A 26904-nucleotide genomic window follows, 5' to 3' on the forward strand; every position below is an offset into this window, starting at 1 on the left:
CGTTTTAAAATCTAATCTAACAGTTGGTTTAAAGTTGACAACCAAAATTATAGAGCATAATAATCATACTTAATTTATGATTACAACTCATATGCTTACAAGAGCAAAGTTGTTCAAATGCGAGTTATGGAAGCATGAAACATGAGATTTGAGTTAGGTAAAGAAGGGCCATTGTGCCTCTAACCCACAAAAAAAGCTCTTACCACATCGCCTCCTTTTTCTGTTTCAAAGAAAATGGAAGGAAGAAAAGAAGGCTACCCATGTGGTTTGGTATTATGGACAGCCTTGTTATGGTTGGTAAAGCATATACCAATTTCACAAAAGAGAAAAATTGAAATCAAAGTAAAAAAGAAAAAAGAAAAGATGGAGTCAAAAAAAGAAGTGGATGGGAAAAATAAGGGTGCAAATTGAAGTAAGAAATTAAGAAATAAAAGATTTGTTTTGGGGCCAATATGAAATAAAAGGCAGAAACAAGAAGCAAAAAAGTAAAAATTAAGGGGTGATGAGTAAGACAGCATTATACCTTTTTTTTTTGGGTCTAAATCATTATACTATTCTTTTTTGGTTGTGTTGTGTCGTGGCCAAAAGTCACCTTCTTCTCCTCCTCTCATTAAAAATCCATAAAATGCTTGAATAAAACCACAGAACCCATCTCTCGAGCTCACTCTATGTTGTGTGCACAAAAACAAAACTCAAAGTCTCTCACGCGCCCGCCCCCCCTCTCTCTCTCTCTCTCTCTCTCTCTCTCTCGCACACACACATAAACAGAGAGACGCAGACCCTATTGAAAAAACGCCTTCTCACTTCACTACCTGCCTGTCGTTTTTGTACATCGAAAAAGAAACGGAAGTCACTTCTCTCTATAAAATCTCTCTTTCTAATTGGGTTTGCTGAGCTGAGGCATGGTTGCCGGCCAAATCTAGAGTAGCCCATTTCATGGTTGTCTACCATTTGAAGGAAATCTTCTTCTTTTGGGCAGAGCCCTTCCCGTTTTAGCTGGTGCTTTGTTTAAGGAGGTTTGGTCGGTGAAAGATAAATTCTTTGGCTCATTTATTTTTTAACTGGTGTCAATATTGAGTCCCTGAACAAATCTAAGCAAACCCATTTGGTCAGTGACAGTGGAAGAGGCTTCAAATTAAAGGTGTGTGCTTGATGGATTTCGTTTTCGGAAATAATTTTTCTGCTTTTGCTTTTGTGAAAAAAACTTGGTTTTTATGCTTTCACTGATCTGTTTGTGTCACCAATGTTAGGTGTAAGTTTGGTTTGTTGATGTATTGCTATCTAGTTTATGGGGTTTTGATGTTTGATTGATTGGTATCCATGGACTAATCGCTCTTCATCTAACATTTTTTTTTTAAATTTCAATCACAAATCTCTCTTAGGGTTTGATGTCAATACAATGATGTTTTCTTATACGAAAAGCTATTTTGTCTGGAAAAAAACAGAAGTTTCATTGATGTAAGAAGTCTGATTAAACAGAAGTTCATTTTTTCCATAATCATTTTGGTGTTGTTTGTTTCATGGCTTTTTTGTTCCAAATGTAGTTGGATGTGGGCAGTAAAGTTTTGGAATTAGTCTTGGCCATTTGATGCTGAGAGAAGTATTCATTTTTTTGATACCTTCACCTTCTGGGTATGCATTTTAATTTGATACCATTTTCCTTCTGGGTTTGCATCATTTGGTGCAATCTCCTATGCCTTTGCTTAGTTGTGTAATTTTTTCATTTTGGTACGAAATGAAATTTCTGACATTTACAAGATTTTGTTGCGCTACGTATATCATATCTGTAATTTGGAGGTGCGTTATTTTCGTAATTGAATCTCCAATATTCAATCACCTAGACTGTCTGAACTTTGAAGTTGTTATCATTTCTGGCTGCATTTTTTTTGGTCTGCTTGAAGGTTTCCCACATGGATATCGGTCTGGCTATCCCTGATATAAATCTCTGCCATGGGAATAAGGAATAATATCTTGGAAGGTGGATAGATTTTGTTTGTGTTTTTGTTTTCTCCTTTTGGCTTATAACTATTCATTGACGGGGTTGTGGCTAAAATCTGAGATCTACATGTTGATTTCTGCTTTTGTTAGCCTTTCGATTAGTCCGAAGCATGTTTCATTTCTCTTCTGTAATTATGTAACTTTTAAATTATTAGACACATAGACAGCAGTACTGTCTGCTGATTATAGTGTCTTTAATCTGTCAATCCTAATTAGGACTTACTACACCTAACATCTGGAATTGATATGCCATCCCGATTCATCAATTTTGATGTGATCTCAGGCTCTGACTTGTATTGGTTTTTAGACCACAGGTTTCATATTTCATACCTTGTCAGGTGATGCTAATCTCATTATCACTAACTCATGTAGTGGCAAGAGGCTCTAATCTCATCAAACATAATTTCATGTGGTACAATATATTGATAAGATTTTGTGCATTAAATTTGTGTGTACAGGTTTTTCTGTTTACTCTTCTTGATCATGGAGGGAGAAACATCATGGTTTAGCCATTCCCTTGATGACATGGCAAGAGAGATTGGGGAGTTTGATTCTTTCTCAGAGCTCAGTGACGAAGGGAATAAAGAAGCTACTGCAGTTTCGGTGGATTTGATTCTTCCCGATGACCTGTTGGAACGGATATTAGCCTATCTACCAGTTGCAAGCATTTTCAGGGCACGTTGTGTGTGCAAAAGATGGAATGAGATTGTTAGTTCAAAAAGGTTTCTATGGAACTTTTCACGTGTGCTATCACAAAAACCTTGGTATTTTATGTTTACCAGCTCTAATGAACCAACTGGTTATGCATATGATCCTATCCTTAGAAAGTGGTATGGCATTGAACTCCCCTGCATTGAGACATCTAATTGGTTTATTGCTTCATCATGTGGTTTGGTTTGCTTTATGGACAATGATAGTAGAACTGAGTTATATGTCTGCAACCCTATTACCAAATCATGCATGAAGCTTCAGGACCCTGGCTTGAGATTTTCTGATTACAGTGCACTTGCAGTTTCTGTTAACAGGAAGTCACATGGTTATACTATCTCAATTGTGAAATCTAAGCAAGTTACTGGGAATTTTTTCCAATGGGATGTCTCCGTTCATATTTATGATTCAGAAACAATGATGTGGGTGACCTCTTTGAAAGAGGTTCTGACAGGATGGAGAGGTGGGGATGAGAGTGTTATCTGTGATGGGGTTTTGTACTTCTTAATTTACTCAACTGGGGGCGGGTCACCAGAAAATCGTCATGGTCTAATCACATATAATCTCTCTTCTTGTTCTCCTCATGGGTTGATAAGGAGTTTTATTCCTGTACCTTGCCCTCTTACATGTGGCCGTCTGATGAACTTGAAGGAGAAGCTGGTTATGGTGGGAGGGATTGGTAAACAGGATCGGCCTGACATAATTAAGGGGATTGGTATCTGGGTTCTAAATGGGAAGGCCTGGCAAGAGATTGCGAGAATGCCGCATAAGTTTTTCCAAGGATTTGGGGAGTTTGATGATGTTTTCGCCAGTAGCGGCACAGATGATCTTATATACATCCAGAGCTATGGAGCTCCAGCTCTTCTTGTCTTTGACATGAGCCAGAGACATTGGAGATGGTCACAGAAGTGCCCGGTAACAAAGAGGTTTCCACTTCAGCTCTTTACTGGTTTTTGTTTTGAACCGAGGCTTGAAATTTCTCCCTGATATGTTTCCTTGTGGATTGATATGATGTGGTGGTGCAAATTGTTTTGCCTGAAATCCCTGTGTTTCACCTTTGTTTTGTTTTCCCATTAGTTTGAGTTACAACATCTGTGTTCTAAAAGTCGTATAATGTACCTGCAGATAAGCTGCTCGTTATTCATGGTCATGGGTATATTATTCTTTGCATTGGAAATGCCACTCTGGTAAATACAATCATGAGTTCCTGACATGTACTCCTATTCACATTAAATCTATGTGCTTGCATTTCTTTCTGCTACAATCATGACATGTAAGGAACTTGGTTTTACCACAAAAAGCAGACAAACTCCTTATCATGCTCTTTAGATTTTAACTCTTGCATCTCTATGCGACACTCTGTTACACATATAACGACGAGGTACACTACAGTTAGTCGCCTACCGACGCGTGAGATAGTCTTGATTATTGATACATGATTTCACCTTCGTGCGTAGTGGACGACTGATACTTGCAAGATTCATATAACCATTAGGGGCACTTTGATTTCTAGGGGCCATGGTTTTGGAGATGTTTTCCTAGCAAGAGGTCATTGATAATTTTTTGGCAATGAGCCAATAACCAAGCTTTCAAGCATCATATCTTTCAACAAAACCATGTGTTTTCCACGTAAAATAATTAAGAATTTAATGTGGTATTTTGCCCTTTAAAAAGTGGGAGTTACAGGTAAGCCAGCTTTGCCTTGCGTGGGTTGGTTGAGAAGTGACGAAGATGAACACTTTGGTTTAGTGGAGGTAGATTTTGTTTGGTGGAGATGTGACGATGGAAGATTGTGATTTTATGATTTCTAATGCTGCTTTTGTCCAAATGGACATTGCCTTGTGGCCCAAAGGCTTGTGCCCACTACCAAATATAAAAACCTGCAAATTAATCTTATTCAAATCCCTTGGCTTTTCAATGAATCTGATTTTAGAGATTTGGAATTCAGTGGCTAGAATCTCCCCATATTTTTTATTTTTTAAAAAAATATTTATGTTTTAAAGACATCTCCATCTTCATAGCTGTATGTTTTGTATGTTTCTATTTTAATCACCCATTGAAATTTAATTTCACAATGTATATAATTCACTGTATGATAATGATATTTGTTCAAATAGAAGAGAGGACAAGTTCAAAACATTAGGATCAAAAACACCCAATGAGATAATTACAAACAATAAGCCAATAGGGTGGCACCCATCATCTCTTTTTGTTAAATATGTCCAATGGTCCATTCATGGGATGACAAGAATTCTCTATGAATTATAATAAAAACACATTACAAGTAGGGTAATATTTTAAGAACATATATATAACTGAATTTTCTTTAAGTAAAAAAGGTTGGCAATTCATTGTCTAGCCTTTTGACAGTTTAATTTTATTTATTTTTTAAAAAACCTCAACGGTACGAGGGAAGTTTTTGGCAATTTAAGCATACAATTCAAACACAAATTATCTTCTAGATGAAGGGTTACTAGTCAATACTTGTAGTATGTTGAACCTAAACTATTTTTTGTAACTATTTTTTTCCCTACATTTAGAAAAGTGGGAAGACAAGAATCAAACTTTTACCATAATTGTAGGAGGATAAATGTTTTACCACTGAAACTAGATTCCTAACAATTTTGTAAAAGAAGTAACCAATCGGATTAACATAGCAATCAAACCTTATAACTTGTATTGAGTTGGAAACTTAGGACATATTGAATATGATTTGACAAAGATGGACATCCAATAAACATTTTCAACATATCAAAAGCAAGGCCAAAATTGTCAAATTAATATATAAAAAATTACCGCTAAGGGGTACGTCCGTTCCAGACGCGAAACTTTGCTGGCATTAATATTTCAGAAACGGCATTTCCGTTAAGATGATCCTCGCGCGCGTAAAAGGGCAATGGTTTTTGGTTCAGTAAACAGTCCGGTGGGCAATCCTCTCCGCCTCTCTGTCATAACAATGACAACAACTACTAAAGCTGAAATTTTAGAACTGATGATGATGATGCAGCAGAAGCCAAGAAGTTCGATGAAAAACCAAACCCCCTTCTTCTCTCATTTGCCTCGGAAATTCTTGGAATTCCAAAAAGGGATTTCTTCTGACAAAGGTAAATCTTTGCATACTCAATGTTCCTGCTGAAGGGTTTTCTTTTATCTTCTGAAATTTGTTTTTGGTTATGTATGTGTCAGCTCATGTTTCTAGGATTTTTCTCTTTTGATTGGTAGGTTTTGTAACTTTTGGTTTGATGATGTCTGATACAGGAAGACCCATCTGCAATTTTGCATCAAGTTTACATTTTTTTTTCTTCCAATGAATTTTGATTATTTGTATGATAGTTTTGATTATTCGAATAAAAATAGTTATTTTCGTTGCAATTAATATGTTGAAGAAAGTATTGAAGGAAGTTGGAGGTTATCGAAAGAGAAAAAAGAAAAAAAAGAAGTAGGAGGGTGCAAAATAGCTGTTTCATTGTGATAGATGGTGCTCTTTCTCAATGTGGATACGAATAGCTTTAGCACGAGTTATGTGAGTATGTTGCAGCTAAGTTGGTGCCTGAAGGGCATAACAAGTCACTTTGAATGAAAGGCTAGGATGTTGTTCAGTATTTGTGGACCAACACAAAAAAGAGATGATAACCTCTTATGTCAATTGTTCTGATATACATCACAGATAAGTTACAACAGATTAACCAAAGCATTTCAGATATGCGGCCTTGTTTAATTCTCATCTTCAAATTCTTTTTGTACTGCAGAAATGTATATATCAAATTTATTTTGCATTGCTTTGTCTTTAAAACAGTACATTTCATGCAAACGAATAACATGTTGCCACACTGTGAATCTGAATTATTGATTAGGTTGCCACACTATAATGTAGTAAAGTGTGATGTATGGCTGACAAGTACAATATTCAGCACTCATTACATCTTTGTAACATGTGATACTTTGCAGGAAAACACATGGAGCTTTTGAAAGAGGAGTTTTCACCAGCTGACTTCAAAGCTACTAAAACTAACTGCATAAAATATTCTAGACAGGACTTTCTACAACTTCCTTATATCACAACTGACTTTGAATGGAAAGATTACGGTCCTGCAGTTTTCAGGTTTCTTTGTAATTTTCTTTCAAATGAAATTATTCGTCCAAATAGATTTAATTTATCAAGTTTCGCTGTTCATTTTATTACAAGCGATTTAGTGCACTGCTTACCAAGAAAAAAAAAATGCAAGAGTGATGCTATCTAATATAATAACGCGATAGAAGATACTGAAATGTAAAACTAAGGTGCATATCTTAACCCTACCTTGGAGGTTGGTCAGTTCAACCCTTAAAACTTGCTTACTTGATTTTGGCCCATTGGAGAAAAAAGTGGTCAAGCAAAAATAGTTATGTCAGACAGGGTATGAAAATAGGTGAAGAGATGCACATTGAAAAGAAATTGAAACATGCAAAAGTCTATCCTTAAGTTATGATTATTTGCAGTTAATGTAATTCTAATGCATGTTCGTATATGTGTGTGCGTGCTCATATATGTATACAGTTTATGCACATATGCCGGTGTTTGTTGCTTTTTTTTTTTTTTTTGACTTTGCAAAAGCTGTAACCAATAGATTGTTTTCAGACGTATGCTGGAGCTTGATAGTATTGATTATGACCAGTATCAGCTGTCAATATGTGGACATCGGACTCTAAAGGAGGTTTGTTTACCGGGAAGATATGGCAGGGTAATTGTATCATCCAATGACAATCGATTTGTGATTAAAACCCTTCGGAAGTCTGAACTGAAGGTAACCAACTAAACTTCTAGTGACATTTTGCCCTTAATCAATTGAAATTTACTAGACAAACAATTAATCATATACACATTTCATGGAATTTTTTTTTGCTTTTTGTATTAATATGAATACTGTAAGTTGAGAACTTGTTACTTCTTTGATTTAAAAAATAATAATACTTGAACAAGAGTTAAACTAGTAGCTATTACTTGTTTCTGAAAGGATTCTCTCCGCTATATATTTTCCTCTCTCTCATTGTTTTTCTTCTTGTTTGATCAGAAAGTGCAGACTTAACTCATACTATGTCCAAATTTTTGTGTTTCAAAAGATTAATTTATTTATGAATTGTGAAATTTCCTTTGCTTTTATATCTTTATTAGCAATCTAAGCATTTTACTATATTTACCTTTTCACATAGGTATATTTAGAGATGCTTCCAAACTATTACCGCCATGTTAAGAAGTATCGGGCCTCACTATTAATAAAACTGTACGGACTTCATGTTGTCAGGCCAGCGGGAGGGATTAAGGTATGATCTTCTCAGTAGCTCAGAAATGAATTTTTTTTTATTCAAATTTGATGAAATATAATTTGATTGTTATATAACCATTTACTATATATGGAAAAATGCATGTGATTTATTACTTATGTTGGTCTTCACCTTAGCATTGTTAACCCCAATTGAGGACTTTATAGCATGCGAGTAGCCTAGAAGGCTGGAGGTACCATGTCAGGTAGTTTTGCCTCCACCATGTCAGGTAGTCCCTCTAGATTGAGGGTGTTCAAAAGAGCCATACCATGAAAATTCCAACCTACTTGAACAAAATTGATCCTTTATTGTATTCAAGTTTCTTGTAATCAATTGTTGCTTTTTAATGAGCAGGTTTACTGTGCTGTTTGGGGAAACATGGTGCCATCAGAAATTTGCATAGATAAGTGCTATGATCTCAAAGGCTCTTCAATAGGCCGAGCCTGCAGTAAAACAATCGTTGAGGATAGAGCCATACTTAAGGATCTGGATTTTGATTTTTGCTTTTACCTGGATCCATTAGTCCGAGCTCGACTCTTAGCGTAAGTCCCTTGGTTTATTTGTCATTTCTCAGCAAAATCGGCGTATAAGCAAACTTTTATGCATAAAACTTGAGTCTAGTTTGAACTTTTTGGATGTTAGTGAATAATCTATACTTTGAGTTGGATAGCCTCTTTGGTTATTTATTTTATTTTTTGGTTAATTCATTACTTAAAATAGAAGTTTGGAAGAAGTTTTGAATGAGCAAAATTTTCTTTTCTGTTATGTACTGCAGCTGTTTCAGTAATTGCCTGTTTGTTTTTGTTGTTTTTAATTATTCAGGCCATGTTGCCATTGTAACCTTTCAGAGGTACATGAAAAAAATAATATTGTCTTCACTTCTTTTACCTATTGGATGTCTAGAGATCTTCCAAATCAAGAAACTTTACTTCTCTATTTTGCACTGCAGCTGCTCCACAAATTATCTGATTTGTATCTCATTTCCAAAAATAAAAATAAAAATTTGAGTCCATAATATTGCCATTGTTATTTGACAGATAGACCAAAAATGACATTCTTATCTAGCCAAGATAATTTCTATGGACGTAAAAGGAGATTAACATTAGTTTTAAGAGTGCATTCACAAACTATTAAATTGGAAATGCATTCCATCATATAGTACTGTTTCTAAGTAATTACCTAGTCCTAATTATACATTATGAGCTTAATGGATTTAGCCGGTGGTATCTTATACAGAGGGACCTAGCCAATTAGCCAAATTTGCTTTATATTGTAATGAGACATGTAACTGGATGGAAGAGGGGCCTAGCTGGCTTCACTCTTATCTTCAGGATGATTTGTGTTCTCTGCATTCTATTGATGAATAAAGTCTTTGGCCTTTAATAATAATAAATATAAAAAACAAAACTTATCACATTAAAAAAAAAATGACTAATCTCAGAATACAAAATTTAGATAAAAAGGATGCATAATTTTGCTTCCTGATATATGAATCCCTTTTTATTTTCCTTATTAACGTCTTTTATTTGTTGTTTTTGTTTCTATAGACAAGTCAAGTATGACTGCGAGTTTTTGGAAGCTGAGGGCATCATGGATTATAGTTTTTTGCTTGGTATACACATAGAAGCTTCACATGAAGGTGATTCTTCTCATTAATCATCCTCTCTGACTTAGTGAACGTTTAAGTTTCATAAGATGCACAGATATTTTGTATCATGCAAATATATGCAGATAAGAAAATTCTAAAATATGAGAGTACAGTGACAATACACTGAAAACCTAGTACAAAATTTAAAAGAAGTGTGATGGTATTTTTGTTTTCCTGTTCTTGTCGTTGTTCTAATATTGTGTTAGAAATGCATATTCTTTCATCAGTTGAACATATGATTGATTCTTCTTGTTGATTCAACTCTTTCAAATATATGCTACATAAGATTGATCATTAGTGCACCCCTAATGAAGCAGCTTTTTATATCTTACAATTTGTTTAAGGTATGTTCAGTTGTCAAAATTTTCATTTACTTGAATTTTTATACCTATTTTGTAGGATCCATTCAGGAGTTCAAGATGTGTGTTTGTCCTGATTCTCAATTCTTACCTTTTCTGATTGTATTGTTGTGTACATGTGTTTATGATCTCTTGTCCTTGCTTCCTTGTGATGTTGCCCCCCAGACATACTGTGGCTTTCTTTGCTAATCTGCATATTATATAGTATCTTTTCATTCTCTCTCTCACTCACTCACTCACACACACACACGTGCACTCTCTCTCTCTCTCTCTCTCTCTCTCTCTCTCTCTCTCTCTCTCTATTTTTTTTGGGTACTTAAAACTTGCACATGTAGTGAAGAATTATTTGCAAAGATGATGTCATACTGCTACACTTCTCCACTCATCTGTCATAGGTCTTCGAAATTATGCTAGCGGTAAGTGTAAAAAATCTATCTCCCCTTTGGCAGGTTCAATTGATGAAAACGCTTCCAGAAGTTCTAGTGCCAAAAAGAAAACGGATGATACTTCAGAACAAAATGAAAGCTCAGAGTTAACTCTTGCAGATATCTGCGATCTACTTGACAGGTATATTGTATGCATTGCTGCATAATCAATCTGTTTGGCGTAAATATAGGGCCAAAATGAGTACCCACTTCAAGTTGACATAAAATTGTGCTAAAATGAAAGAATTGGCAAAAACACAAGTTGGAAGTTTGCTAGGCTTTGTTTTTCATTACTGTTATGTCAATTGTAAATATATTGAACTGTATAAATAGACAGGGGTTGCAACAACTAACTCACTGAAGAAGTAATATGACCATTGAGGCTCTGCTGCAGAGATAATTCCAGTCATTCGCTATTCCATTTCATTTCTTTCTTTCTTTCATTTATATTCCAACTATTGTCAGGGTTAAGCCTTGTCAAATTAGTATCAGAGCGGTTCGTCCTGGATGCCAAATAAAGCAATGGCAGAAGGCACACGATTCTTCCCATTTCAATTCCTGTCTACATTCGTTAATATCTGCAGTAATTTGCCATTGCTTTCTTTGGCATTGAGGACGAACAGCTTTACGTCTCTGATACTAATTTGTCAAGGCTTAAGCCCTGACTGTAGTTGGAATGTAAATGAAAAAATGATAGAAATGAAATGGAACAGGGAATGACTGGACTTCTCTCTCCAGCAGAGCCACAATGATCTTACTATTTCTTTAATAAATCTGTTAGTATAAACCCTGTTCTAATGATACAACAAAGTGGCTTTACAACTCAGGTTACATTTCTAACTAACAAAATCACCTAACAAACTTCCAACCATATTTTTTGCCAACTCAGCTGCTGATCCGTTGTTTACTTGTCACAGCTTCATTTTCTTCATTTTGGATGGTTTCGTTGGTAGTCAGTACTAAACAGTTTCATAGAGGAAAAAAAATCAAATTATTATACCTTTAATAAGGATTATGAAAAACCTGTAATTACAAATTCATAGATAGATGTTCAACATAAAACTGACGATCCATGGCTCATTATTCTTCCGCTGTAGGCCTGGGTTTAAATTTGGGGATAGACTGCCAGCACGTGCTGTCCGGGCATTCAGGAATGAAATGGAAAGTAAATCATATAGGTCGTGCACCAGTGCACAGGAATGCTTCAAGGTTCTTTTAATCTTTGGAATAGTAGATTTTTGTCAGAATTACAATATGAAAAAGCGCATTGAGCATGCTTGCAAGGCAATAAAATATGACTCAAAATCCATCAAGACTGTGAATCCCAAAGCCTATTCTTCTCGCTTTCAAGAGTTTCTGAGCGCAGTATTTCTGCCCGAAGAGTCAGATTAGTTTGATCACAACAGGTAGGTTCTTTCTGTTCCTTAACAATCTAACCTTTAGATTTCTTTTATAGACAGATTCATCATTCATGTTACCCTTAGGCTCCAAAAAAACAAGGAGAGATTCATATTAGACCTGCTCTGGCCACATTGGGCCTTATTTTCAATGGGGCCAATATGCAGTGCTTTTCCATGAGTCAGCTCTCAAACCTAACAAAACTCAAATGTCTGAAACTCTGGTAGATTTTCACTGATTGCATGCCTGAAGGCATACATATTGGTGTTTGGTTTGTAATAATTTTCACCTTGCATGTAACACAATGTAACTATGAAGAGTTTCTATATCTAGACACATCATTAATAATGTGAAGAGTTCGTAGCATAACTCTAAATATGTTTTTGACAGGGACTCAGCCACAGGATAGTCGAAGATTGCGCTAGTCGATTATTTTAGAAAACTTAGTGAAGAGGAGATGCTTCAGATCAACACCAAGAACTCTACTACTCGTGTCGGCTATCTCAGGATCGGAATGTCACATTTTGTGCATGAGGTAGAAACTATAGCTTGGTGCATTAGTAGGAGTGAGAAGTAATGATAGTTCTAAAGATAAAGAAAAAATGAAGATCGATGAAGGGGCACACCGCACGGCATTATGCACGAGTTGTTCATATAGACAATTCTTGCTGTAAATTTCAATGTGATCATAAACTTTCACTGAAACCTTCAAGTCATATTGTTCATAAGTGGACTACTGCATGCCATTGTTCATACGAGACGATCCTTCACTGTAAATCTCTTTCTGTAAATTTCATATGATCATAAACTCTCATGTAAATGTTCATGTAATATTGTTCATCGTAGTCTATTCTTTCTTGCTACAGATTTCAATATGATCTGTCAATATGTCATAGCAGACCAAGTTCAAACCACTGGCCTCAAAATCACAGGCAAATCCAATCTCTGTAACATGGAAACACCCAAAAAAGTGTGAAATAAACTGGGAAGGTACAATTAACAAAAACAAGGAATAAAAAGAAGCCCCATGTTACTGTAACCCTTTGAGGCCTAATCATTGCCCATGTTGGATAACAAAAATGGGATGTTTGTAGATGTTTACCAAAAGCAAGCCCTTGGACCACATTCAGTCAAGAACAAAACCCAACCACACAAGTGGTCCAATTATGATTTTGGTGGTCCTTCTATCATGAAAATTCAATTAGTTTCCAAGTTCTAGGTGCACTGGAGAAGTGGTGTTATATTTAATGTTGGAAACTTGCTAACCAAAAAATCCTTAGCAAAACACTTGTTGCCTGCAGAAAAAAAGCAGAAAGACAACTAGAAGAATAAAGAAACATAAAGCCTATTGGCATTGCAGATAGGCTAAGGACCACAAATTGGGGCCTTCTTGTTCTGACTGGTCTGGTCCTGGTGGACCAGTCACCAGAGCTAACATTTTGGCTTCAGGTATGGTTCTGTCAAAAGCCCAGATTACAATGCTGTGGACAGCATGCTTCCGCAATGACCAAGTCACCATAATCCGCATGGTTAAGAGCTTAATTTCCTTTTAATCTTCCCCATAAGAGATATTTAGCCAGCCATAATTATACTTAATAATATTTGTTATTAACAAACTTAAAGTAGCCTAGTCCCTATGCAGGGCAGATCATGAAAGCTAGAAAGGGGCCACCGCATTGTATGCATATCTTGTCATTTCTCTCTCAAGAAGAGTCAAGATCATCTGTTATCTTACCATATGGGTGAAAGTCATGAAAATGGACTAACAATATGATTGCAGCCTTTGATTTTAGCTCAAGGGCCCACAAAAATGTCGACATGCATGTGAGAAAGTTTGCGAATCCTCGGTAGCATTTTGTTTAAATCAAAGTTTAAGAAGATTAAATAGGAAGGAAGTGAAAAGAGCAAATATAGAGGTAGGAGACAAAAGAAAATACATGTAAAAAAATTAGTTTGTCATATCCACTTGCCTCCTTCCGTGTAAGGAGATACTCCTCATTTGTGCGAATAATGATTTGTACATATGCAAAAATAATTTATTAAAAAGAAAAAGAAAATTTTCTGCACACATGTCATATTCTATTAATAAACGTAGAGGCTTCTATTTACATGATAAGAAGGGAAGTATTTTCCTATGCATAATACTTCTCTCTTCATATTTTAAGATGTCATAAAATGAATTCTCCGAATGTCAAAGTTTATTTAGAATTTAAATAAAAGATCATACATGCTTAACCTAGAACTACCTAAGTACTTGCTAATGTATGAGATAAATTTATTAAACCATACTTGGGCTTGAAGTCCTATGAATCTTAATTTATGATGAACAAAGTTTAGTTCCTTAAAAATAGGAGGAATTCATCCTTAAAATAAATAGAATTTTGACATTTATTTAATTTCAAAACAATAAAATAATTTTTTAAATAAAATTGACAAGTGTAAAACCTCATTTGAGGGGAGGTCCTTAGTTTTAACCTTTAAGGACGCAACCTTTGATCCTAACAGTGCTCAAATGACAAAGTTTACAAATAAAAACAACATAATTTTTTATTTTTTTGGAAAGTGCTATCAGATAATACTATTTAACATATGACAAATGTAAAAATAAAAATAAAAATAAAATCACTATTTAACAGTTGTATTTGAGAAAAAAATTCAAAATTCTTTTTGTTTTTACTTTTTTTTTTTAAACAAAAAATGATAAGTGTTAGAATCAGCGGGCCCAGTTTTGAAGGCCCCTGTCCCAATTTCCTTGGCATATTAGCGCCGAGGTGGATAAGCTTTGGGGTAAATCGGGGGACAAAGAAACAGAAAACATAAAACTCAATGCTCACTTATAAAATAGAGATGCAAAATATGTAGGACAGAGCAGAGCAAGCAAGCCTTAGTGTCTGTAGCTTTGAGGAAAAAGAGAGAAAGAAATAAGCAACCTAGTAATCTTGAAGCGCCCAAAAAAAGGAAAACAAAAACGTGGGTGAAAGAGCTTAGAAGCTCAGAGATTGAATTTTGAAGAGAGAGAGAGAGAGAGAGAGAGAGAGAGATGGAGAGAAAAGAAAAGGGTGCGGAAAGTGAAAGAAAAAAGCAAGAAGGATCATCAATGGTGAAAAAGTTGAAACGCGGTGTATTGGTAGGGAAAAGAGGAGGGCTTTGTAGCACGCCACCACCTATTTGGAGGCTTGATGAGTTTTATAACAGCAACAACAAAACCAGCTCTGAATTTCTCAACCTTCACCCCACAACTTCACTCTCTGCTAGAAAGCTCTGTTCCAGCCTCTGGGAAATTGAGTCTTATCAGTTCCAGCATAACCCACTTGCCCAAATGAGCAAAGCAGGAGCTAGACTTCGGCGCAAGCACCAGAAGAGAAATGGGTTTGAGCTTCCCAAGCATCTGATCGGGCTTGACACTCCTACTAACTCACTTCATCACCACCAGGTATCTATACAATATTAATGTGTGTTATTTTGGGAAGTGTTTAATGTTGACTTTGTGGTTTTCTTTATTTGGATTTGTTTAGTTATTTGGGCTTGAATTTCTTCTTCCGGGAGCAAATATGGCTCAGTATTTCTTTTTCTCTGAAGCAACATTATAAGTGGTTGCATTATTAAGTTTAATTCTCAAGGTTAATGTCTTTGGCATAGAACTATCTTGATGAAATGATTATGCAGCAGTAACACTAGGAGAAGTTTGTAATGTTGGGAAGAACTGCTAGACTTTGTATATGGCTTGAGAGCTCTGATCTAATTTTTGCTCCTCAAGCTGCTAGACTCTCTGTATCCGAATTCGTGCTTGTCTGTATGTTTCGATTTAATCGTTGATCCTTGCCCTTTGTCTCATTCCAGCCAGCAACTGCAAGCAGCTTGGGGAGGCTTGTATCAGCATCACTGATACAACACCATCAATCAGTTGAGAGCAATGGTTGTGCTCTTCAACCCCTACCTCCTGCTAGTTGTAGTAGCTCACTGGAGGTGAGTAATTATGTCCCTCTTGTCCTGAATAAGAAAAAGAGTCCCTCTTGTTAAATAGCCTGCTTCTTCTTAAATAACTTATATATAGAATAGAAAGAAGATATCATGAGTCAAGTAGTCTTACAAATTCAACAATATTTACAATGAGGATTAAGAGCTGACTTTCCAATTCTTTGAAAGTGCTTGTTTTCACTGACATTAAATTTTAGAAGGCTGATTCATTGTAAACTCTGGGAGTGATTACTCAAAATGTAACTTAATGGTGCATCTTCCTGGATGCCCTTAAGAGAATCAACTGATAAGTAGACAACAATGTAAAGTAATACAGAGCTTTCTCTATTAAAAGATGAACTGTTTGCTCAAAGAATTCATAGAAGTCGAGATTCTATGTTGTGTAGAAATGTTTTGGAACGACAATATAGTGATATTGTATTATGTAACTACAAAAATTCAGGACAGAACTTTGGAGTATAAAATATTAATGATATCATCTAATACAATTGGAATGATGTTTTGAGTTATTTTCTTTCACCAAATCAAGTGAGAGCTAAAAGCTATGTTATCTGCTGGTTTGATGGATTCAAGTATCCTTTGATTTTCATAGGTGGCACCTTATAAGGGAAGGATGGGTGAGTCAAGTCGAAGCTTTAAAACATCCACAGAATTACTCAAAGTGCTCAATCGTATCTGGACTCTTGAAGAACAGCATGCATCCAATATAGCATTGGTAAAAGCACTGAAAATGGAACTAGATCATTCTCAGGCAAAAATTGAAGTGTTGTTGCATGAGAAGCAATCAGATAGGCAAGAAATGGACGACTTGATGAAGCATGTTACAGAAAGTAAACTTGTTTGGAAAAATAAGGACCAGGATCAGATCAAAGCTACACTCCAATTGCTCAGGGATGAGCTAGAAGGTGAGAGGAAGTTGAGAAAGCATTCAGAAAGCCTGCATCGGAAGCTAGCTCGAGAGATTTCTGAAGTGAAATCTTCTTTCTCTAATGCTTTGAGGGAGCTTGAAAGGGAGAGAAAAGCGCGTATCCTATTGGAAAACTTGTGTGATGAGTTTGCAAATGGAATAAAAGAGTACGAACAAGAGGTGCGATCCCTGAAGCAAAATCCTGAGAAGGATCACAGTGGTATGACCAGCTCTGACAGACTAATTCTCCATCTTTCAGAAGCATGGCTTGATGAACGGATGCAAATGAAGATAGCAGAAGCTCAGAATGACCTTGCAGAGAGGAATACAATTGTAGAAAAGTTAGGTTTTGATATAGAAAACTTTCTTCAGGCTAAACGATCTGTTGAATTGAAGAAAAATAGTAAGTTCTCCCCAATGGAGCTCAAGGGAAACTGCTCACGCCGGCATTCATTAGAGTCCTTTCCATTGAATGAGGCTATAAGTGCACCACAACATGTAGCTGATGAAGATTCTACTGACGGTGATTCACACGCTTTAGAAGCAAGCAAGACTGCCAGTGGAAAACAAATCAAGCTCAGCGCTAGGCAGCACAAAAAAAAAGTTGCAGAAGGCCAACATGAAGGACTAGTGAAATCTAATTCCATGAGGAAAAAGGTATCACAGGAGAAAACCAAGGGTAATAGCTTGTCTGGTTTGCAAGGGCAGTTTGAAGAACATATGGCCAGAGCCATGTCCTATACTGGAAACAGGAGACAGTCTGCAGATAATAAACATGGTGAAATCACTAAAATGGGAGAAGAGAATGGAGCTCTGATTGACAATCTTGAAGAATCTGAGTACTGTGATTTAATCAGAGAAGGTCTGCAAGAAACACAAAGTAAACGGGTTGTGGCACATGGATTGAAATCCAATCCTTCTGAAAGTAACTGCATGGTAGAAACTGGTATCCAGCCTGTGTATACAGGTAATGCTAGTCCGGTACAGCAATGGATGTCAAAATTAACAACCCCAGAATTTGGAAAATCTGAATCTACTTTGGAATGGCCTCCGGGGCTTAATGAAAATACGCTGATGGCAAAATTACTTGAAGCCAGGTTAGAAGCAAAGCGCTCTCGCTCGAAGACTTCCAAAGGGCCTGTCTAGTTTGTTAAGCACAATCATGGAACATAGCTGTTCATTGAATTGAGGCCAGGATCTTTGTAAACTGAGTTTCTAGTGCAAATAGACAAGCAAATGCCAAATGCAGTGCACTTGTACATGAGAATTGTTTTCTTATCAACCTTGTTATACATATTTTTTTGTTATCATCCTAGTCTCAACTTCTTATCAGGCAAACCTGTCAAAAAATCAGTACAAATTTATATGATTTTTCAAAAACCTCTTATATCTCAATCAATCAATCTAAATTACGAAATGGAGTCTGGACATGGATACTGGAACCAGTTGAAGCCTAAATCAATGCCTAGTTGTATGATAGTTGTTGACGCTCGGCACATGTTGAGCTCATCTACCCAATAAAAGTGCGATACGTGGGTCTCGTAAGACGCACCAAAGAAAATGAAAAAACCACTCTACATCGGCCTACGAGCTGCCTCGGGGAGATCGAAAGGGTGTAAGTCATCCACGTCGATGACAAGACCCATTCTAACCACCGATCCGTCGCGCCTCATAAAGCGCGCCCCCATCCCTTCGAAAGCCGGGTGTTAGCCATCCAAGTCACCACCTCACTAGATGGGACTACCACCGTGTGTGCAGAAAAGCTATTCTGTCCAGGCCCGCCCACTAATAGAAATGTAAGAAGGTCATCATGGGCTGAGGACATGGACAACCCCGACCACCCGTCGTCTGACAGATCTGATGTGACATAAACAGCTCGGCTCCGAGCCGAGGTGGTTGGCTTGTAAATTAATTCATGTTTTGTTCTTCCTATAAATAGAGTAGTAGTTCTTGTAAAAAGAAAGAGGTTTTTTGAGAGATCACTCCCAATAAAAATAAATAAATAGTAACAACCGTGTCCTTCATCATCTGATTATTTTCTCTTCCCAAAACTCCTCTCCCTCAAGGATCATCTTAATATACTTGTACTCCTCCATGTTATCCACTTGAATATTTGTGGGTTCAACAATAGTTATCTAAAAGACTGATGGCCATGAAAGCTACTCCTAACTTTCCTGATTGTAACGAGGAGACAATTGGCACCACCATCAGTGACATATATTTATATATAATTTTCTCAAGCTCTTCAAATGAAAAATTTTAGGTTTGCTTAATTGCTTTTGACCATATAAAGAATTATACTTTAATCCACCAAATGGTACTTGATATTCTATAATATTTAAAACCCAAATGCAGACCAAAATTCTGAGGCTGTTGCTGACTACAACACCAGCCACCCCCTTCCCAATTGAGTTCACTGAAATATTAAAACTGTTTTCTAATTGTCAATAACATTTAAACAATGCAAAGAACCATTTTTGTTAGATTAAAATTCACATGGGATTAAGTCCCACCACCCACCACTACCTGCAAGTAAGATTCAAGAAAAGTGTTCAGTGCATAGAAATATTTTACAATTTGCTTGACCCAAAATTTCTTGGTACTTTTCATGATCCAATTAGTTTTTGGAAGTTGGAACTTGGTACCATAGTGAGTGTGACTGGACACCTCTGAGTATAATTTCTTTTATATTGACAAAATTGACAAAATGGAATCGATTGAGGCTTAAAAAATCTATAAAATTACGTGCCTACTATGTTGTCTGTCAAAAGATAGTGACCATACTGAAAGTACTTCTTTTTCACTATCCAGTAGCCAAATTAAGCCTCTAAAAAAATTTACACTTGTGCGGCATGATGGTGTTCAAATCTAAGCATAACAATTTTTTTTTAAATTTCCTTCTTGAATGTAGTGGACCACTATGAAAAAGCAACTAGCATAAGAATAAACTTTGCGATAATGATAGTAGCAATTTTCTTTCTAATATTTTCATGGAAGTGTACTTAATTTTTAGTAATTAGAAATGGAATTTTATGATTTGTACGTGTTAACGCAAGGTAATAACCAAGTTCAGTTTACCCAATGCAAGCATGACACGTGGCCATGAAGAGGCCACGTCGACAACAAGACCTATCTTAAATGAAGACGGTGCCACCCTCCTTCAGAACCACCATTCCCGTCACCTCAAATTCCATGTGTAGGCATGTCGTTCGTCCGTGGACACGATGAGAAGCTACTCTGCACACCACCACCCCCTTATGAAACCTTGTGAAGCCATCATGGCTGCATGTCAATCTCCAATTGATCCACGGATGCGATGGGACTGGTGCTTAGACATGACATGGTTTGCTCCGCATCGAGTCGTCTAAAGAACAGCTTGAAAAAATCTTGTAAAACTGAAGGAAGTTGAGGTTCCACTTCAGTAACTTAATTCCTTATAAACTCCTGGATAGGTCCTTAACTTTTTAATGTGAGAGAAATACTTTTTCTATCAATCTTCAATCAAAGAATATTCTCATATTCCTTTTGTTTTCAATTTAGTTCATTACTTTCAATGGCATATTTACTAATTCGTAATTGAATTATGAGAAATTGAATTGAGGAGGAGTTAGATTGAAGATAATTAGATTCCGAATTCTTATTGAAGTTGTTTACTAAACCATATGGAATTGGGGTAGGAGTTATACTAATTACTAAAATGTCCTTGTTATTGGATTAAAGTAGATGACAAATTTGAAAATTTGAAAATTGTGTGAGGATATAATAGGTAAAAAAGATGAATTCCTAATGAATTAATTCTCCAATAATTAGAATACAAATTTATAAATAAACTCAATCCTAGACATGTATTTATAAAAAAACCCAAGCACTATTTAAATATAGAAACACACCCAAAATCAACATCAAAGTCAACTTTTTGAGTGTGTGTATAAATGAGTTTTAAGTGTGTGTAATGATGAGTTTTGGGTGTGTTTATAAAGTGTTTTGGGTGTTGGGTTTTTTTATAATTTCAACCTCCATTTTGGGTGTTTTAGTGAAACTCCCTAATTAAAATATCATCTCCCACCCAAGAATTGAATTCCTCCAAAATCAAGAATTCAATTCCTAATTAGAATATCATCTCCCACCTAATAACAGCTTTTTCTAGTGAAATAACAAATTTTCCAGTCTCATATACTTTTGAAGAAAGAAATGATAACTAGTTAACAGATAGAAAATGGTTCAATTAATATACATTTTATTGCTTTAAAATGGTTCGACTAATTTAGCAAGGATTTGAATTTGCAATGCCGTATGCAAAAGTGAAGCTATTACACACTTGAGTGAGTATAAGGAGCGTCTTAATGTTTTTGATTAATCTTAACATCACGTGACATGTTAATGTCACAAATTTATTACAATTATGCCAAGTGTTGAATTTATAATATTGAAACCGTCCCAATTCCATCCCAAGGCTAAATACAATCTCTTTGATAGTATATTTTTAAGACTAGCTAGTAAGTTTAGGGTTAACTTTCCTAATTGTGTACTTGTCTACTTGGCTCAAGTCATGTTTGACAAAAATTTCAGGACCCCTGTGCTGTATGTAAATATGCACAGGCCATAACAGAAAGATCTAAATTAAGGTGACACCAATTCCACTTAAAATATACAACATACCAATTACCAAAAAAGATAATCATCCAAGCCACACAAGCACACATTTCTTTTTTCTTTGATGGAACACACAATTGGTACACTTTACAAGCAACGTTCGTGTATGGGACCTACAATTTTAAGAGCTTCTGATCATAAAGATAAACACGCACTTACCTATATATGATTATATATAATCACAACCTATAACCCTAGTTGGAAAGTTAATCAGAAAAGATGCTCTCAATCAGCAATAATTGATTTCTCTGTACTAATCTTGCAACGTTTCACCAATTCTTTGACAAGAAAATCCCATTATGGGATTCTTTCGTTAATATTAAATCTGGGAAAATTAATGGCCCCAACTTACCTAAAGCCGAAGTCCTGGCCTATATAAAGACCCCTCAAGGCTTCCCATTCTCATAGCCAATATCGCTTCCATTGATACATATATAGCTACTAGCTTATAGGTCAAATTAGGGTCTTAAGTGGGGCCCAAATGGAGCTCTCTCCACTTCAACTCTGAAAGGAGGTGACGGTAGACCACGACTGCTAGTTCATGAATACCCTTAGATGCGCACAATAAAATTAAATGTGCGCATGTTAAGGGTTTGCATGAGGTGGGAGACGAGGCTACTTTGATCTTTTTGGTATTGGAGTGAAGGGAGCTCCAAATGGTCTTCCAAACTTTGCTTCTTTTTTCTTCTTTTTTTCTTTCTTTTTATTGAACCTCCTCCCCTGACTCAAACAAAAGCAAGGTGGTGATCAAACTTTCTGCACATTTGGTAGAGTCAAGAATGCCCCAATTGTCTACTTGCATTACAATGTGCATATATGCCTAGATCGATATGTACCAAGTATTGGTTTGTACAATCCTTTATTTTGTATGTTAATTAATCCGCTTTTTTAACTAATGTTTTGCTAAGTTTGTTTGGCAATTAGATTACAGAAAGCAGCCACTTTACGAAGCACCAAGACTCAGCGGCTGCACCATGCGCAGATGTGATTTTGATTTTGCCAGAAGTCTTCATGGCCTAGCAATAGAACAGAGCTTTTATTTTGTTTGCATAACAGACATGTTCCTTCCAACAGCCCATTTTTCATGCGACATCCATATTATTTTTTCCATGTTCGATTACATTGGAATAAAATGTATCACAAATCATACTTTTTGGGGGTAAAAGAACTCCCCTACCTACCATCAGTTGGTTTGACGAAAGAGTATATGTACAGTTATGGAAGGGATTTTAGATATGAGCCCAAAATTGTACAGTTATGCAAGGAGAAAATTCACATTAACCAAATTAAATTGTACACATACATATGCCTACGTTTGAAGGGTATTATCAAGTTACGTATGAACACCGATCTTCGATAATCACTTTCAGGCCTCAATTAAACTGAAAATATAATTTCTTCAATACAAGTGCTATACGCCATCATCCCCACGTCTGGTTTTCCTCGATGGATATAAATCAGACACTCCTAGCCTCAACTTCAAAATATGGAGGATTTTCAGCAGTTCCAAAATCACACCTCTGCAGAGTCAATTGTCTCAACTCAATGCTTCTTGAAGTGGCTAAATTTTCTGCATTGCAACTAACAAAGAAACTGAGTAATGTAGAAAAACAAAATTAAATAGGCCAACCCAATTCTTGGTGTAGGAAAAAAAAACATTATATAGTTTCATCTTAAAGTTAAATATATATGCTCACAATGAAAAATAAAACATGTACACAAGCACAATAAGAACCAAAGTTTAGGAAGATCCATTAGGAGCTCTCTTCACTCCAAACCAAAAAGATCAAGGTACCCTCGTCTCCTACCTCATGCAAACCCTTAGCATGCGCACACTCCCCATCGATAACGTGCGTACTTAAGGGTATTCATGAACTAGCAGTCGTGGTATACCATCACCTCTTTTCAGAGTTGGAGTGAAGAAGAGCCCCAATTGAACCTCACATAATACTCTATGCATATAAAAGCAAGAAAATTTCGAAGCAAAATGGCTTATGATGAGAATAGACAGACCTTGAGAGGTGCTTATATAGGCCACGGCTGGGAGGAGGTGATATTAGGGTCATGAATGCCATTAATTTTCAAAGATCTTGTAATATTAAAGAAAGAATCTCCATATGCGTTTTGCTAATTATTTGCCTCTCCCTATATCAGCTTATAGAAGTAATTTTTCAGAAATCCAAGTAGGATCTGGAAAGACGATGAAAAGGAAAGTAAATTTAACTTGAAGGTAAAGGAAACAAACGGGAAACCGATATCAGCGTATCAAGAAAAATCTCGTTTAATATTGGACCTTACAGGAAAGTTGTGCTTGAGGCTCAAGTAATGAAAAACTTATCCCTTGCAACAAGTCCTATTCAATTTACTTATGTTTAATGGGATTTTACTTGTTTCAGTATATACAAGTTTTTGGGGTTATTAGTTCAAGTAATGAGAGTGGATGAGAAAATGAATTACCGTAAAATTGGAACATTTCGAAGCACCCCAATCAGTTTTGGAAAACGAAACATATCTTCTTCTTTTTTTTTCTTTTTTTTTTTGTTTACTAGAAGATACAAGAGTTTTATTTTTGTTACAATCGGGCAAGATATAGTTTTTTTTTGTTACAATAAGAAATGATTGGTTTACGGTCGGGAGTGAATTTTTTTTAATATAGACATATCATTGATAAAAACTGAAAGGCTCGATTACAATAGTCACACATGCAACCAATCACTTGAATTCATAATCATACCCAAATAATGACCCAATACAGGTTTCATTATGGTACAAAAGATAATCGTGGTTATGGTACTCCCCCAATCACAGCCCTAAGGGCTCAAATCTAGCAGCAAACCAATGTCACATGGCTTTACTCTAGTGATTTTTTCACGAAAAGCTGAAAAATGCCCCAAGACAAGGCTTGAATAAACTAAACACACACCAACATAAATAACGAAACAAAAACTCTCCCAAGGAGAGACTTAGAAAACCAACTTAAAATCTAAACAATGACTAAAGCTCTCCTGAATGTAGACCAACAAACCATTCAACAATCTCATAGAGAATTGATGCACTTATTACAACTAAACAAACAAACAAAACATAACGCCCTATCACCAGCACCGCTCGGATCAGGCCCTCACCAAACCAACGGAGGACGGAGATGAACATATTCACACAGATCTGACATAGATCCACCACAACTACTCTTAGGGGTTTTCTCGTTAGGTTTTCACAAGCCTAAATTTGTGGCTTTGGGAAATAGTGAAATTAATAGTATGTAGGTTTATCCCTTCGCTCATGTGTTACTTGGTTTGAAGAGCCCGATTATTATATAGGATACTCTTACGCAAGATTGTAATTGAGCTGCAAGTAGGGTATAACTAAGTTAGTTGGGCTCTTTCACCTCCACCTATATGGACAGAAATTCAAACCCCCTATACACTAAAAAATATTTGTATAAACTCCCTTCCCATATCGCTTATACTAAAAAACATATTATAAATTGAGCTTTCGAATAAAATATCGTTCCTTCTTTTTCTTTACGTACCCCATGTTGTAAGTTTTGAATTTTGGTCAAAAGCCCATCCGAGGATTGCGCAACAATTATGGTTTTCTTCATTGCTTCCACTCTAGGACCTTTTTTTGGGTTAGATTATTCTTGATGCACTGAGATTTCTATCCACCTTTCAAATCGTTTGCTTGTCTGATGTTGCTTCAAATCAAAATTTTCAGAATGCAAATTATTGAAATTTTGCAAATAATTATGACTTTCCGGGTGGTCTTTTGTCTTATTACAAGGAAAAAATCATTTTTTTTTTCCTTTGATAAGGAGAAAATTCACATTAAGGAATAAAATTAATGTCACATCCAAGGAAAACTACGTGAACCAAAAGTCATACACATACATGCTTTCTTTTATCTAGTTTGATTACACATCAACACCTATCTTGATCTTGAATAATAATCACTTCGAGAGCTCATTTGAAATTAAACAAAAAATTAATTTCTTGAATACAAGTGTCATACGCCATTGCCATGTCAGGTTTTCCCGGATAGATACATTTCCAACTCCAACTTTAAATTATGGGAAGGCCAGCAGACTTTCAGCAATCCTAAAAGGACATTGTTTTCCTCCTTTTATGACTTGCAAATCACAGTTTGACATATGTGTAAAAATAATTTATCAAAAATATAAAAAGATAAATTTCAACATACATGTCAAACTGCGATTGACAAGAAAATAGGAGTTCCTACTTCCAAAAAAGAAGGCAAATATTTTCCATCCCAAAATCACACATTGATAGAGTCAAAGTTTCAATGCTCATGAAGTACTAGCTCTAGTTTATGCATTATAATTAGAGGTGTCAAACGGGCCATGTTGGGCCGGCCCATTCCATTTAAACTCGTGCTTTTAACGTTTTCATGTCAGGCTAGGCCCATGTAATTTATCGGGCCAGGCCAGGCTCGTGCCATGCCCATGCTCGTGCTCGTGCCATACTCGGGCCCAAGAACCAATCTATTTAATTTGAATTTTTTTTACTTCATTTTTTTTCCACTAGATAATTCAAATTATAAACATTAAAAATATAATTAGAGGCAATAAATGATAAACTATTTGAAAACATTAATTAATCAAACATCCAAACAATATGAAATGACGAAGGGCAAAAAGTGTCAAACTCTACAAAGTCCACTTCAACTTTTCATCTTTAAACAACTTATTATTTTATATGTGAAATAATGTCTTTCTTTGATTATAAGATAATCATATATGTCATATGTACTGATTAGATATCAAGTCTAATGTTGTTTAATTAATTTGTAGTTGATATGTTTAATTAATTAAGGACCCAAGTAATTTCCCTAAAATGAAAGACATCAAATATATATTTATGATTAAAAAAAATATATAAATAATGACATTAAATGTCAAATGATTGCATTTTGACTTTTGAGAAAGAAACAAATGTTAAGTGGGCCGTGCTTGGGCTCGTGCTGTGCTTGAGCATGCTGCCCGGCCCATGTCGCCACGGCAGGCAGTCCATTGGACCTCATTTTTATCCCGGCCCAAGTTTTCGTGCCGAGCACGCCCATTAATATTCGTCTGGTGCCGTGCCGTGCCTCATTTAAATGGGTTGGGCTCGTGCCGTGCTGGACCGGCCCGTCCCGTTTGACACCTCTAATTATAATTAACAAAACAACTGACTAACATTATTAGACAAACAATTTGTCCAAGTCTAGGTGTGCACAAGATCAAAAGTAGACAAATAATTTGTCAACGGGATCCACTACAGTGATAAAGGGCACTAACTTATAAACTAGTGGTCTCATATTCAAACTTTCATGGCACCTGACACAGTGTGTGTGTGAGAGCCCTCCCCCTTCCCTCTTCCTAACTTTGATAAAATAAAAACTAAACAAAGAATTTAGTAATTTATCTTAACATGCGCACACCCATCGCTAACGTGCACACTTAAAGGTATTCATGAATTAGCAGTCGTGGTCTACCATCACCTCTTTTCAGAATTAGAGTGAAGAAGAGCT

At 36.0% G+C, this 26904-nt stretch overlaps 3 protein-coding genes across 6 annotated transcripts; all 3 read left to right on the forward strand.

The window, feature by feature from the left end:
• Positions 1–655: 655 nt before the first annotated feature.
• On the forward strand, positions 656–3970 carry HWS (Galactose oxidase/kelch repeat superfamily protein). 3 transcript variants are annotated; one of them, XM_089052743.1, is made up of 3 exons: positions 721–1141; positions 1545–1632; positions 2457–3970. In XM_089052743.1, exons 2-3 carry the CDS (start codon positions 1589–1591, stop codon positions 3691–3693), a joined length of 1281 nt encoding a protein of 426 aa, XP_088908869.1. In that variant the 5' UTR covers positions 721–1141; positions 1545–1588; the 3' UTR covers positions 3694–3970. The 3 variants fall into 3 exon arrangements, with proteins under 3 accessions (XP_008233232.1, XP_088908869.1, XP_088908870.1); XM_008235010.3 differs by lacking the exon at positions 1545–1632 and having other exon boundaries at positions 656–1141; XM_089052744.1 differs by lacking the exons at positions 721–1141; positions 1545–1632 and adding an exon at positions 1642–1978.
• Positions 3971–5524: 1554 nt separating this feature from the next.
• On the forward strand, positions 5525–12702 carry PIPK10 (phosphatidylinositol phosphate kinase 10). The gene is made up of 9 exons (XM_008235009.2): positions 5525–5810; positions 6655–6808; positions 7325–7490; positions 7897–8007; positions 8362–8549; positions 9555–9646; positions 10464–10581; positions 11537–11845; positions 12228–12702. The coding sequence occupies exons 1-8, from the start codon at positions 5603–5605 to the stop codon at positions 11829–11831; spliced, it is 1332 nt and encodes a 443-aa protein (XP_008233231.1). The 5' UTR covers positions 5525–5602; the 3' UTR covers positions 11832–11845; positions 12228–12702.
• A 1949-nt stretch (positions 12703–14651) lies between these two features.
• LOC103332285 (uncharacterized protein At5g41620) lies at positions 14652–18032 on the forward strand. Of its 2 annotated transcripts, XM_008235008.2 has the most exons (3): positions 14652–15270; positions 15678–15803; positions 16408–18032. In XM_008235008.2, the coding sequence occupies exons 1-3, from the start codon at positions 14878–14880 to the stop codon at positions 17866–17868; spliced, it is 1980 nt and encodes a 659-aa protein (XP_008233230.2). In that variant the 5' UTR covers positions 14652–14877; the 3' UTR covers positions 17869–18032. The 2 variants fall into 2 exon arrangements, with proteins under 2 accessions (XP_008233230.2, XP_088909161.1); XM_089053035.1 differs by lacking the exon at positions 15678–15803.
• Positions 18033–26904: the final 8872 nt, after the last annotated feature.

Source organism: Prunus mume, linkage group LG5, assembly GCF_029339155.1.
Source record: "Prunus mume cultivar Tortuosa linkage group LG5, ASM2933915v1, whole genome shotgun sequence".
NCBI classification, from domain to species: Eukaryota; Viridiplantae; Streptophyta; class Magnoliopsida; order Rosales; family Rosaceae; genus Prunus; species Prunus mume.